Raw genomic sequence first — 13,663 nt, 5'->3', positions numbered from 1 at the left:
CCAGGGGCTCGGCTTCAAAAGAAGCCCCGGGGGGGGGGGGGAGCAGAACTGAAAGGATGAGAACCCTTACACTATACAGCAACTTCAAAAGCAGCCCGGGGGGTGGGGGGAGCAGAACTGAAAGGATGAGAACCCTTACACTATACAGCAACTTCAAAAGCAGCCCGGAGGGGGGGGGGGTGTTTGCCAAGCCCGTGTCTGGGCGAGGGAGTGATTCTGCCGGCCGACCCTCGAGCCAAGTCAGGAGACGTTCTGTCGGTGGTGGGGTGGTACTTTGAAATAAATCTAAAATTAAAGATTTGCATTAGACTTTGTTGCCCCAAATGTCCTCATTGAATGCCTAGCTTCCCGTTCTAAGCAAGCCTATTGCACTTGTGCAGACCAGGGTGTGGTCCATACTAGGGAGTTGACCTTGTGGGGGGGAGGAGAGGGAAAGAGAGAGAGAGAGAGAGAGAGAGAGAGAGAGAGAGAGAGAGAGAGAGAGAGAGAGAAAAAAGAGGAGCTTTAACTCCTTGTCCTGTTGTTTTGAGCTTCTTGCAAAGGTACAATTTAATTATGGGGGAAATATTGACAATGCCACCTCGTGCAAGCCTTCTGCATGATGGTGCTGCGGAGGAGATGACTGATTCGACGTCATTGCATGAGGAACCTCAGAGCATGTAGGATGATGCGCAGGAGGCCTTACCCACATCAGGTCGATTGAGACAGGTGTTCATACCTGCACCTGAGTGATGCAGACTTGCACGAGAACGCTGCGTTTCCGCAAAGAAGTTGTAACCGAGATCTGTGAGTTAGTAAAAGCAGACCTGCAACCTAGAAGTGTCAGGAGGACTGCTTTGTCAGTTGAAGTGACGATTACAGCTGCACTTTCATTCTATGCATCTGGATCATTCCAGGCCACAACTGGAGATGTGTGCGCCATTTCTCAACATGTGTGCGCCATTTCTCAACATGCAACACATATCTGCATTCAGCAGGTGACTGCTGCATTATATGCCCGAGGAATGACTACATAAAGTTCCCCATGACCACCCAGGCAATGCGTGAAAGGGCTGTGGGCTTCTCCAAGATTGCTGGCTTCCCAAAGGTACAGGGCTGCATTGATTGCACCCACATCGCCTTTCGAGCACCCTTGGAGGATTCCAAGATATACAGGAACAGAAAAGGCCTCCAATCCTTTAATGTGCAGCTCATGTGTGACGACATGCATTGCTTCATGTCAATCGATGCAAGATACCCTGGGAGCACCCATGATGCGTTCATCCTACTTGAGAGCGCTATATCTGCAGGGAGGGCAGGGCTGGCTGCTGGGAGACAAAGGGTATGGCCTCGCCACCTGGCTCATGATGCCCCTACACGTAACCCGGACGGAAGCTGACCGGGAATACAACATGTCGCACATTGCGACGCGCAGCATAATAGACGACCATTGGCATCTTGAAATAGCGTTTCCAATGCCTGGACCATTCTGGAGGCTACTTGAAATACTTCCCTGAAATTGTTGGTCAATTCACTATTGTGTGCTGCATAACTTAGCCATCTATTTTTTATTTGTTATTTATGGATTGATTTTGATGTTTTAGGTGCAGGGTTCCTTCTATTTTTGTTTTATTTGTTATTGATTGATTGCTTATTACTTTTTGTGCTTTGTTTGGTGCTTGGTGGTGCTTTAAATGTAATTACTCGCGCCGATTCTTTAACTCTTGGTAAGGTTTTTCTGTGCGAACAGAAATGGCAATATATGCTGGCCTAAATTAGTTTGGAGCAACTATTTGCTGGCCAAATGCCTAAAACAAGGGCAAGTGGCTGGGACCGGCCCATTTTGAAAAAAAAACCTAAAAAAACCTAACTAACTCACTTACACTGGCGCAAATCAAATGGCCAGAATTGCAACTAAAAAGATAGTCCAGAAAAATCAAGTTGCTGCAAAAAAAAAAAGGAGCAACTCCTGGGGAAACTTGGGCCCCATATCCCTAAAGCCTCGCCATCACCTACAAGGCATGAGGGTCAAAATCCTGGAACTCTCTATCCAACAATATCGTGGATTGCATCATTTCAATTAAGGACAATTACGTATGGGCAATAAGTATCAGCTTTGCCAGTGAAATGAAATCTACCTATGCATACAACATAAGGCTGCACTAACCTGATGTGGCAGGTTCAGCTGGAGGAAGTTCCTGCACTTCCCAGAGACGAACACTGCCATCCTCAGAGCAGGAGACCAATTGGCTGCAAAACATATTGTAAAGCAGACATTATTTTCAGAGTACGAGGACATCCAACAGCTTTCACTTGACAGCACCAAGAAAATTGGTTTTGTTGTTACTCAACATATATTAATTGTTAATTACCGCACTTGGCACAAGCCCTTCTGAAGTTAATTACAGCAACACTTTTAAATGAATGCAATAGAATCACAGAATGGTTACAGCACGGAAAGTGGTCATTCGGCCTGTACCGACTCTCAGCGTGTCCCACTCCCCTGCCCTTTCCATGTAGCCCGGCAATTTTTTTCCTTCAGATTGCCTTTTGAAAGATAAGATTGAATCTACCTCCACCACCCTTTCTGGCAGTGCATTCTAGAGTCCAACCACTCGCTGTATAAAAAAGTTTTTTTCTTACATCGCCTTTGGTTCTTTTGCCAATCACCTTAAATTTGTGTCCTCTGGTTCGCAACCTTTCTGCTAAGGGCCCTTGCAATCAGAATCAGGTGAATTTATAATGGGGAACAAAGAAATGGCAGACCAACTGAACAAATACTTTAGTTGTGTCTTCACTAAGGACGACACAAATAACCTTCCGGAAATACTAGGAGAGCGAGGGTCTAACGAGAAGGAGGAACTGAAGGAAATCCTTATTAGTCAGGAAATTGTGTTAGGGAAATTGATGGGATTGAAGGCCGATAAATCCCCAGGGCCTGATAGTCTGCATCCCAGAGTACTTAAGGAAGTGGCCCTAGAAATTGATGGTCATTGTCCAATATTCTATAGACTCAGGATCAGTTCCTATGGATTGGAGGGTAGCTAATGTAACACCACTTTTTAAAAAAGGAGGGAGAGAGAAAACAAGGAATTATAGACCGGTTAGCCTGACATCAGTAGTGGGGAAAATGTTGGAATCAATTATTAAAGATGTAATAGCACCGCATTTGGAAAGCAGTGACAGGATCGGTCCAAGTCAGCATGGATTTATGAAAGGGAAATCATGCTTGACAAATCTTCTAGAATTTTTTGAGAATGTAACTAGTAGAGTGGTCAAGAGAGAACCAGTGGATGTGGTGTATTTGGACTTTCAAAAGGCTTTTGACAAGGTCCCACACAAGAGATTAGTGTGCAAAATTAAAGCACATGGTATTGGGGGTAATGTATTGACGTGGATAGAGAACTGGTTGGCAGACAGGAAGCAAAGAGTAGGAATAAACAGGTCCTTTTCAGAATGGCAGGCAGTGACTAGTGGGATACCGCAAGTGCTGGGACCCCAGCTATTTACAATATACATTAATGATTTAGACGAAAGAATTCAATGTAATATCTCCAAGTTTGCAGATGACACTAAGCTGGATGACAGTGAGAGCTGTGTGGAGGATGCTAAGAGGCTGCAGGGTGACTTGGACAGGTTAGGTGAGTGGGCAAATGCATGGCAGATGCAGTATAATGTAGATAAATGTGAGGTTATCCACTTTGTTGGCAAAAACAGGAAGGCAGAATATTATCTGAATGGTGACTGATTAGGAAAAGGGGAGGTGCAACGAGACCTGGGGGTCATGGTACATCATTCATTGAAAGTTGGCATGCAGGTACAGCAGGCGGTGAAGGCAGCAAATGGCATGTTGGCTTTCATAGTGAGAGGATTTGAGTATAGGAGCAGGGAGGTCTTACTGCAGTTGTACAGGGCCTTGGTGAGGCCACACCTTGAATATTGTGTATAGTTTTGGTCTCCTAATCTGATGAAGGACATTCTTGCTATTGAGGGAGTGCAGCAAAGGTTCAACAGACTGATTCCCGGGATGGCAGGACTGACATATGAAGAAAGACTGATCGACTAGACTTATATTCACTGGAATTTAGAAGAATGAGAGGGGATCTCATAGAAACATAAAATTCTGACAGGATTTGACAGGTTAGATGCAGGAAGAATGTTCCCGATGTTGGGGAAGTCCAGAACCAGGGGTCACAGTCTAAGGATAAGGGGTAAGCCATTTAGGACCAAGATGGAGAAACTTCTTCACTCAGAGAATTGTGAACCTGTGGAATTCTCTACTACAGAAAGTTGTTGAGACCAATTTGTTAGATATATTCAAAAATGAGTTAGATGTGGCTCTTACGGCATATGGAGAGAAAGTTGGAATGGGGTACTGAAGTTGCATGATCAGCCATGATCATATTGAATGGTGGTGCAGGTTCGAGGGGTCGAATGGCCCACTCCTGCACCTATTTTCTATGTTTCTAATGGCAACAGTTTCTCTCTATCTTCTCTGTCCAGACCCCTCAATGATTTTGAACACCTCTTTCAAATCTCCTCTCAATCTTCTCTGCTCCAAGGAGAGCAACCCCAGCTTCCCCAGTCTATCAATGTAACTGAAGTCCCTCTTTCCTGGAATCATTCTCTTAAATCTTTTCTGCACCTTCTCCAAGGCCTTCACATCACTCCTAAAGTGTGGTGCCTATAATTGGACACAGTCCTCCATTTGGGGCCGAACCAGTGTTTTATACAGGTTCATCATAATTTCCACACTTTTCTACTCTATAGTTCTATTTATGATGCCCAGAATCCCTCAACCCTTTTTAACCGCTTTCTCAACCTGCCCTGCCACCTTCAACAATTTGTGCACACATACCCCCAGGTCTCTCTGTTCGTGCACCCCCTTTAGGAATGTACCATTTAGCTTGTGAATGTGGTGTATTTGGATTTCCAGAAGGCATTCAATAAGGTGCCACATAAGAGCTTACTGCATAAGATAAAAGTTCACGGGGTTGGGGGTAATATATTGGCATGGATAGAGGATTGGCTAAAGAACAGAAAACAGAGGGTCAGGATAAATGGGTAATTTTCCTGTTGGCAAACAGTGACTAGTGTGGTGCCGCAGGGATTGGTGCTGGGTCCTCAACTATTTACAGTCTATATTAATGACTTGGATGAAAAGATGCAATGTAGCTAAGTTTGCTGATGATACAAAGATGGGTGGGAAAGCAAATTGTGAGGAGGACACAAGATATTTGCAAAGGTATATAGACAGGCTAAGTGTGGGCAAAAATCTGGCAGGTGGAGTATAATGTGGGAAAATGTGAGGTTATCCACTTTGGCAGGGGGAAAAAAAAAGCAAATTATAATTCAAATGGAGAAAAACTGCAAAGTGCTGCAGTACAGAGGGATCTGGGGGTCCTAGTGCATGAAACACAAAAAAAAAGTTAGTATGCAGGTGCAGCAAGTAATCAGGAAGGCAAATGGAATGTTGGCCTTTATTGCAAGGTGGGGCGGGGGGGGAAAAAGAGAAAGAGTATAAAAGCAGAGCAGTCCTGCTACACCTGTACAGGGTATTGGTGAGGCCACACCTAGAGTATTGCATACAGTTTTGGTCTCCGTATTTAAGGAAGGATGTACTTGCATTGGAGGCTGTTCATAGAAGGTTCACTAAGTTGATTCCGGAGATGAGGGGGTTGACTTATGAAGACAGGTTGAGGATGTTGGGCCTATACACATTGGAGTTCAGAAGAATGAGAGGTGATCTTATCGAAACATACAAGATAATGAGGGGGCTCGACAAGGTGGATGCAGAGAGATTATTTCCACTGATAGGGGAAACTAAAACTAGGGGACATAATCTCAGAATAAGGGGTCACCCATTTAAAACTGATATGAGGACGAATTTATTCTGAGGGTTATAAATCTATGGAATTCTCTGTCCCAGAGAGCTGTGGAGGTTGGGTAATTGAATATATTTAAGACAGAGATAGACAGATTTTTGAGTGATAAGGGAGTAAAGGGTTATGGGGAACAGGCAGGGAAGTGGAGCTGAGTGCATAATCAGATCAGCCATGATCTTATTGAATGGAAGAACAGGCTCAAGGGGCTAAATGGCCTACTCCTGCTCCTATTTCCTACATTCTTAATATGTCCTCTCCTCATTCTTTCTACCAAAATGCATCACTTCACACTTTTTTGCATTAAATTTCATCTGCTATGTGTCCACCCATTTCACCAGCCTGTTTAAGTCTTCCTGAAGTCTATCACTCGCCTCCTTACTGTTCACTAAACTTCTAAATTTTATGTCACCTGCAAATTTGAAAATTGTGCCCTGTACACCCACATCAAGTCATTAATATGTATCAAGAAAAGTAGCGGTCCTTGAACCGACCCCTGGGGAACGTCACTGAATACCTTCCTCCAGTTCGAAAAACAACCGTTCACCACTACTCTTGGTTTCATGTCACTTAGCCAATTCAGTATCCATGCTGCCACTGTGCCTTTTATTCCATTGGTTTCAACTTTGCTGGCAAGCCTATTATGTGGCACTTTGTCAAACGCCTTTTGGAAATCATGTACACGACGTCAACCGCATTACCCTCATCATCCCTCTGTTACCTCATCAAAAAACTCGATCAAGTTGGTTAAACATGATTTGCCTTTAACAAATCCGTGCTGGCCTTCCTTAATTAATCCACACTTGTCCAAGTGACTGTTAATTTTTTCCATGATCACAGTTTCTAAAAACTTCCCCACTACCGAGGTTAAACTGACTGGCCTATAGTTGCTGGGTTCATCTTCTACACCCTTTTTTGAATAAGGGTGCAACATTTGCAGTTCTCCAGTCCTCTGGCACCACGCCCGTATCTATGGAAGATTGGAATATTATGGCCAGTACTTCCGAGATTTCCATCCTCAGTTCCCTCAGCGTCTTAGAATGCATCCCATCCACTCCTGGTGATTTATCTACTTTAATTACAGCCAGCCTTTCCAATACATCATCTTTATCACTTTTTAATCCCATCAAGTGTCTCCACTACCTCCTCCTTCATTATGTCTATAGCTGCATCCTCCTCTTTGGTGAAGACAGATGCAAAGTACTCGTTTAGTACCTCAGACATACCCTCTGCCTCCATTATGGTCTCTATTCGGCCACACCCCTCCTCTTACTATTTATATGCCTATAGAAGACTTTTGGATGACCTTTTATGTTGGTCGCCATTCTATTCTCATGCCCGCTTGTCCCTCTTATTTTCTTTTTCACTTCTCCTCTGACCTTTCTATATATAGCCTGATTCTCAGATGTATTAGCAACCTGACATGTGTCATACGTGCTCTTTTTCTGCTTCATCGTATTCTCTGTTTTGTCATCCAGAGAGCCCTGACTTACGTTGCCTTGTCTTTTCCCTTAGTGGGAATGTACCTCAACTGTAGCTGAACGATTTCCTCTTTAAAGGCAGCATATTGTTCCATCACAGTTTTGCCTGGCAATCTTTGATTCCAGTTTACCTGGGCCAGATCCATTCTCATCCTACTGAAATTGGCCTTCCCCTAATGTATAATAAATGCTCATCACAAGAAAATACTTTTTCACAGATTCAATAAAATGGCAATCTGTATTAACATTTTTCAGATTTTTGTACTCTTCACCTGTATATAATTTAGAAATGCAAACCTGAAGAAATACAGTCTGAAAACAGAGCAAAAGCTCTTAACTTGCTTAAATTGAGGGTATTTTCTGAACTGAATTTAACTACAAGTCTACAGTTCAAGTTAATGTCCATCTACATTTTCCAAAGTGGCACTGAAGAATCATTTAAAATGAATGTCAATGCATCTTGGGGAACTGTAAAGATACAATAAATATAGATAGAAGCTGTTTGGAGAAAACCAGGATTTTAGTACTACTTTATTTGTAGTGATCCTCCTGCCTCTTGCACTTTGTAATATCTAAGAGCAGGTTACTTTATCTGTCAGTATAAAATTCAGATCAAGTTCCATACTTGTTTGGTAACTTTGCAATGTGCAGCACACGTGAATCATGTGCCACTTGCTGATATGCGATCACCGTTTTTGTCTGAAGATTATACACGTAAATTCCAGTCCCAATGGCTGCAAAAATGTTCTGCAGGGAAAAAGAGATACAGGAAATGAAAGTCTAACTTATCAGACACATTATTGAGTTTAATAGCATATCCTTATAAAGAAGCTTAGAGTCTCTACTTTGAAGCGTTTTGCAAACTGTTTAATTGTTGATCTGATGAGCTGTTTTGTAGCATGGACAATATTAATCATCATTACAAAATGGGGGGAAAAGCTGAGGCTTTTCCACTTTGATAAGTGATTAGTTTAATTTTTATTTTTTAATGTTTTTCCCATTATACTTCAGTCAAGAAAGGAGAGAAAGGCTATCTGGATTGTATATTTCTCAATGTTACCATCAAAGCTACTCACCAGTTGAGCAACAGCACGGTATTTTTCATTGGACTTGACAGGTGGCCCTTTTTGGTTCCATTTTGAACACCATAAAATCAGCATTATATACTGTATAATCTTCAAACATCTATTCTAATATTAAATACATATATGTAATAGGTTTTGGGATAAATGTCATTGCCTTTTACTTTACCTCTCTATCTGAAGACAGATGATGGATGCAGGTTTCATGCTGGTATGGGGTCCATGATATCTTTATCTCAGCTGGTTTTTCACACGGTGGAGCAGCATTCCAGAACTGGGATTCAGATGCTTGAACTGTCCAGTCTAGGGTGTCCCAAATTATTAACTCACCCACGTGGGATCCAGTTGCAAATGTATTATCTAATAATGGAAAAACACAAATCACTGTGGCAAGATTCCAGTGAAATCAATACACAAAATAACTTAGCATCCCAGTGGTCTGACTGCTCTATGTAATTATCACAGTTGTTGCAAACAGCTCAAATAAAATCTTGCCGATAGAATATTCTTCTGATAATTCATGGTCTGACTCCGACAGGAATCAGACAAATCCTTGGGTCCTGCTGCTAAAATCAGCATCAAGACAACAATAGAAATCAGCAGCATAGCAGCAGCCAAGGTGCCCAAACAGGACTAATTGTAGTCTCCTCCTAAGATTCAGGAGAAGAAAATTACTTCTTTGAAATTTCAAAATGCATCTCCAGAAGTCACTACAAATCTTGCTTAAACCCAATTTCCCCCAATAACACTTGATTAATTTGTAAAAAATTAAGACTTTTTCGAAGAAGACAGCCATGACTAGCCACTTAAAAGTATGAAGACATACTATCAAGCTAGTTTTCAATGGCATTGAAATCAACTTTCTATAGAGGTGAATGACATCAAAATGGTAAGAGTTCCCATCTTGTAGTTTTTGAATATACTAGATGCAATTCCTCAATTGTGTACACCAAAAGAGCAGATAGGTGGAAATGACACAAAGTTAAGAAACTGGTGACGGTGCCCGTACTCCAATTTCTTTGAGTTGCAAGCCCCTGCTCTTCAATTAGCTGTAGTGCTTGCACTTATCTCATGGGTAAACCTAGCTAACAAAAAGAACTTGCATTTCTGTTGTGCTTTTAACAAAGAAAAATATCCCAAGGTGCTTCACAAGGTGTAATTAAAGAAGTGGATGTTGAGCAAAAAGAAGAACGGCTATTAAGCAGGGGTGCCCAACAGCTTAGCCAAAGGTAAGTTCTATGGAGGGTGTTAAAGGAGGAGAGGGAGGTGGAGAGGGGTTGAGGGAAGGAATTCCAAAATGTGGAGTCTTGGCAAGGCCACCAATGGTGGGGCAATGTGGTGGTGGCGACAGGTAAAAACAAGAGGCGAGAGACAGAGGAACACAGTGTTATAGCGGGGGAGGAGGTTACAGATATCAGAACGGATGATCCAGAGGATGAGATTTGTAAATCTGAGGTATTGGGAGACCATGAACCAATGTAGGTCAGTGAGGAAAGCAGTGATGGTCGAGTAAGACTTGGTATAGGATAAGATTTGGGTAGCAGAGCTATGGATGAAGTTTATAGGGTGGAAGATGGAAGGCTTGACAGAAGAGCATTGGAAGAGTCAAATCTGGTCACGGTAAGTGTTATAGCAGGTGAGCTCAGGCAGGAGCAGAGGCAGACAATGTTACGGTAGGTGGATACAGTTGGTCTTTGTGATAGATAGGATATGGGGCCAGTAGCACATCTCAGGGTCAACTAGGATGCCAAGGTTGTGAATTAAAAACAGAAAATACTGGAAATACTCAGGTCAGGCAGCATCTGTGAGGAGAAACAGAGTTAACATTTTAGGTCAATGATCCTTTGCCAGGTCATCGACCTGAAACGTTAACTCTGTTTCTCTTTCCATAGATGCTGCCTGACTTCCAGCATTTTGTGTTTTTATTTCAGATTGCCAGCATTCGCAGTATTTTGCTTTTGTATTAAGGTTGTGAAGTGTTTGGTTCAGCCTGCGACTGTGGCCTTGAAGAAGGATGAAATCTGTGGTGAAGGTACAGGATTTGTGCCAGAGGCCAAAGACTTCAGTCTTCCCAATGCTTAAGTGGAGAAAATTGTGGCTCACCAGAGACTGGACCTCAGATTAGCACTCTGACAGAGGCAGCGGAGGGGTCGAGAGGTAGAGCCAAGCCTCATCTGTGTACATGTGCAGCTGACCTCGTGTCTGCAGTTGGTGTCGCCAAGGGGCATCATGTAGATGAGGACAGGTCAATACAGATACACCGGAGGCAACAGCACGAGGAGTTGGAAGAGAAGCCATTGCTGGAAGTACTCTGGATATGATAGGATAATTAAGAATGGAACCAAAAAAGACAATCCCACGGAGATGGACACTGGAAGAAAGGCATTGAAGGAAGGCATTGCAGGAGGATGGCGTGGCCAACCAGATCAAAGGATAGGACCAGAAGGACAAGGAGGGATAGTTTACCATGGTCACAGTCACAAAGGATGTCATTTGTAATCTTGGTCAGGGTCAATTCAGTGCTGTGGCAGGGTCGGAAATCTGACTAGAGAGATTTAAACATGGAGATGTAGGTAAGATAGACACAGATTTGGGAGGCAACAACACATTCAAGAGCTTTGCAGAGGAAAGAGATGTTGGAGTTTGGGTGGTAGTGTGCAAAGACCAAGAGTATTTTTCTTTTTGAGGAAGGGGTGATGACAGCCGTTTTGATGATAGCTGAGGAGAGGGAACCATTTATAAGATCAACAAGCATGGGGGCGAGGAATGGAAGTTGAGTGGCCAAGGGCTTATTCAGAATGGGGTCAGGGGAGCAGGAGGAGGGTCTCATTCATAGAATCATAGAAATTTACAGCACGGAAGGAGGCCATTTCGGCCCATGTTGTCCGTGTCGTCCAGCAAAGAGCTATCCAGCCTAATCACACTTTCCAGCTCTTGGCCCGTAGCCCTGTAGGTTACATCACTTCAACTGCATATCCAAGCACTATTTAAATGTGGTGAGGGTTCCTGCCTCTACCCCACCCTTTCAGGCAGTACATTCCAGACCCCCACCACCCTCTGGGTGAAGACATTTCCCCCTCAAAGCTCCTCTAAACCGTCTACCAATTACTTAAAATCTATGTCCCTGGTTGTTGACCCCTCTGCTGAGGGAAATAGGTCCTTCCTATCCACTCTCTCGGCCCCTCATAATTTTATACACCTCAATAAGATTGCCCCTCAGCCTCCTCTGTTCCAAAGAAAACAAACCCAGCCTATCCAATCTTTCCTCATAACTAAGATTCTCTAGTCCAGGCAACATCCTCGTAAATCTACTCTGTACCCTCTCTAATGCAACCACATCTTTCCAGTAATGCGGTGACCAGAACTGCACGCAGTACTCTAGCTGTGGCCTAACTAGTGTTTTATACAGTTCAAGCATAACCTCCCTGCTCTTGTATTCTATGTCTCAGCTAATAAAGGCAAGTAATCTGTTTGTCTCCTGCTACCTTCAGGGGTCTGTGGACATACATGACAAGGTCCCTTTGTTCATCTACACTGCTCAGTGTTCTACCATTTAATGTGTATTCCCTTGCCTGGTTAGCATGACCTCACACTTCTCCGGATTGAATTCCGTTTGCCACCGTTCTGCCCACCTGACCAGTTCATTGATATCTTCCTGCAGCCTACAACTTTGTTCTACATTATCAACCACAGTCAATTTTAGCATCATCTGCAAACTTCTTAATCATACCCCCTACATTCAAGTCTAAAGCAGTGATATATACCACAAAAAGCAAGGGAAGTAGTACTGAGCCCTGCGGAACCCCACTGGAAACATCCTTCCAGTCACAAAAACACCCACCAACCATTACCCTTTGCTTCCTGCCTCTGAGCCAACTTTGGATCCAACTTGCCACTTTGTCCTGGATCCCATGGGCTTTTACTTTTGTGACATGTGGGACCTTATCAAAGCCTTGCTAAAATCCATATACATTGCATCAAACGCACTGCCCTCATCGACCTTCCTTGTTACCTCCTCAAAAAAATCAATCAAGTTAGACCTTCCCTTAAGTCCGTACTGACTGTCCTTGATTAATCTGTGTCTTTCTAAAAGGGGCTAGACTTTCCACTTTCAGGCTAAGGCTGAAAAAAATGGGCCATGTTCCAACGATGCAGGACCTATCGCCCGTGCTGATCGCCGGCTCAAGGCCCATTTTTCTTTGCGGTTTTCCACTCGGCCTTACCCCAGCGATGTCAAATGGGCGATGTGATTTCTCAGCGATCTCATGATCGGCCAAAGAAAATGGAAGTGAATGAAAAAAAAAAGCTTGCCTAGCAACGCATTACTGCAAATGCGCAAGTTGTTTTTTTTTAGGTTAATGTTCTTTCCCACGTTTGTGGAGGTCAAGGGTCTTCATACATGCTCAGAAGCTCTGGGTGGGTCTGGGAGACAGAGGGAGAGAGAGAGAGAGAGAGAGAGAGAGAGAGAGAGAGAGAGAAGAGAGAGAGAGAGAGAGAGAGAGAGAGAGAGAGAGAGAGAGAGAGAGAGAGAGAGAGAGAGAAGGAAGAAGAGAAAGGAAGCATTTTGAGAACTGGTAACTGATAATTTAATGGAGGGATCTTTTGAAAGGCGAAGGGCCAAGCCCTTCAGTGAGGAGGCCAATGAGGCCCTTGTGAACATTGTCAGCGAGAGGTGGGAGGATCTGACACAGGGTGGGCATGGGAAACCTCCACCCCATGCATATCGGAGGATTTGGGCAGAGATTGCAGACGTGGTCACGTCGGCATCCAATGAAGCCCGGACACCGGACCAATGCCGCAAACGCTGGAACAGCCTACTTTCAGCTGCGAGTAAGTTGAAATTTATAATGATCTAAATAGTAACAAGAATCTGCAACGTTATTTGCTTATATTTAAACATAACTAAATTATAAATAAATTTATGCAACCCAGCATAAAGTTAAGTGTTATGTGAAATCTGCAACATAATGCTAATTTGTAATAGAACATTTTAATCTGGCTGTCTTAAATCGCCAGCTCCATTTGCTTATGCCGTGCAATGTTATCATATCATTTACAGAAAAAAGTTTTGATCAATAATCGGGAGCAGCGCAGGACGGGCGGGGGGCTCTGCAATGTTGCAGCCTCTGAACCCCTACGAGGAGCTCGCGGTGGCGTTGGTGGGCCCAGAAAGCCGTTCGGTCACATCCCGTGGTGTGGCCGAACCCACCCTTGAGACATGTGAGCAATGAGAAATGTG

General features: G+C 43.5%; 1 protein-coding gene across 4 annotated transcripts in view; it reads right to left on the bottom strand.

Moving 5' to 3' along the window:
- wdr41 (WD repeat domain 41) overlaps window positions 1-13,663 on the bottom strand; it is a 112,421-nt gene that overhangs the window by 22,288 nt on the left and 76,470 nt on the right. For all 4 annotated transcript variants that reach the window (XM_070879968.1, XM_070879976.1, XM_070879993.1 and 1 more), the window contains 3 exons: window positions 8,594-8,784; window positions 7,968-8,089; window positions 2,147-2,229 (listed from right to left, as the gene is read on the bottom strand). In XM_070879968.1, the coding sequence (XP_070736069.1) occupies window positions 2,147-2,229; window positions 7,968-8,089; window positions 8,594-8,784 (396 nt within the window). The remainder of the gene's footprint in view (window positions 1-2,146; window positions 2,230-7,967; window positions 8,090-8,593; window positions 8,785-13,663) is intronic.

This window comes from Pristiophorus japonicus, chromosome 1 (genome assembly GCF_044704955.1).
Source record: "Pristiophorus japonicus isolate sPriJap1 chromosome 1, sPriJap1.hap1, whole genome shotgun sequence".
NCBI classification, from domain to species: domain Eukaryota; kingdom Metazoa; phylum Chordata; class Chondrichthyes; family Pristiophoridae; genus Pristiophorus; species Pristiophorus japonicus.
Note: the sequence above shows the minus strand (reverse complement) of the source record. Positions and strands in the feature narration are given on the sequence as shown.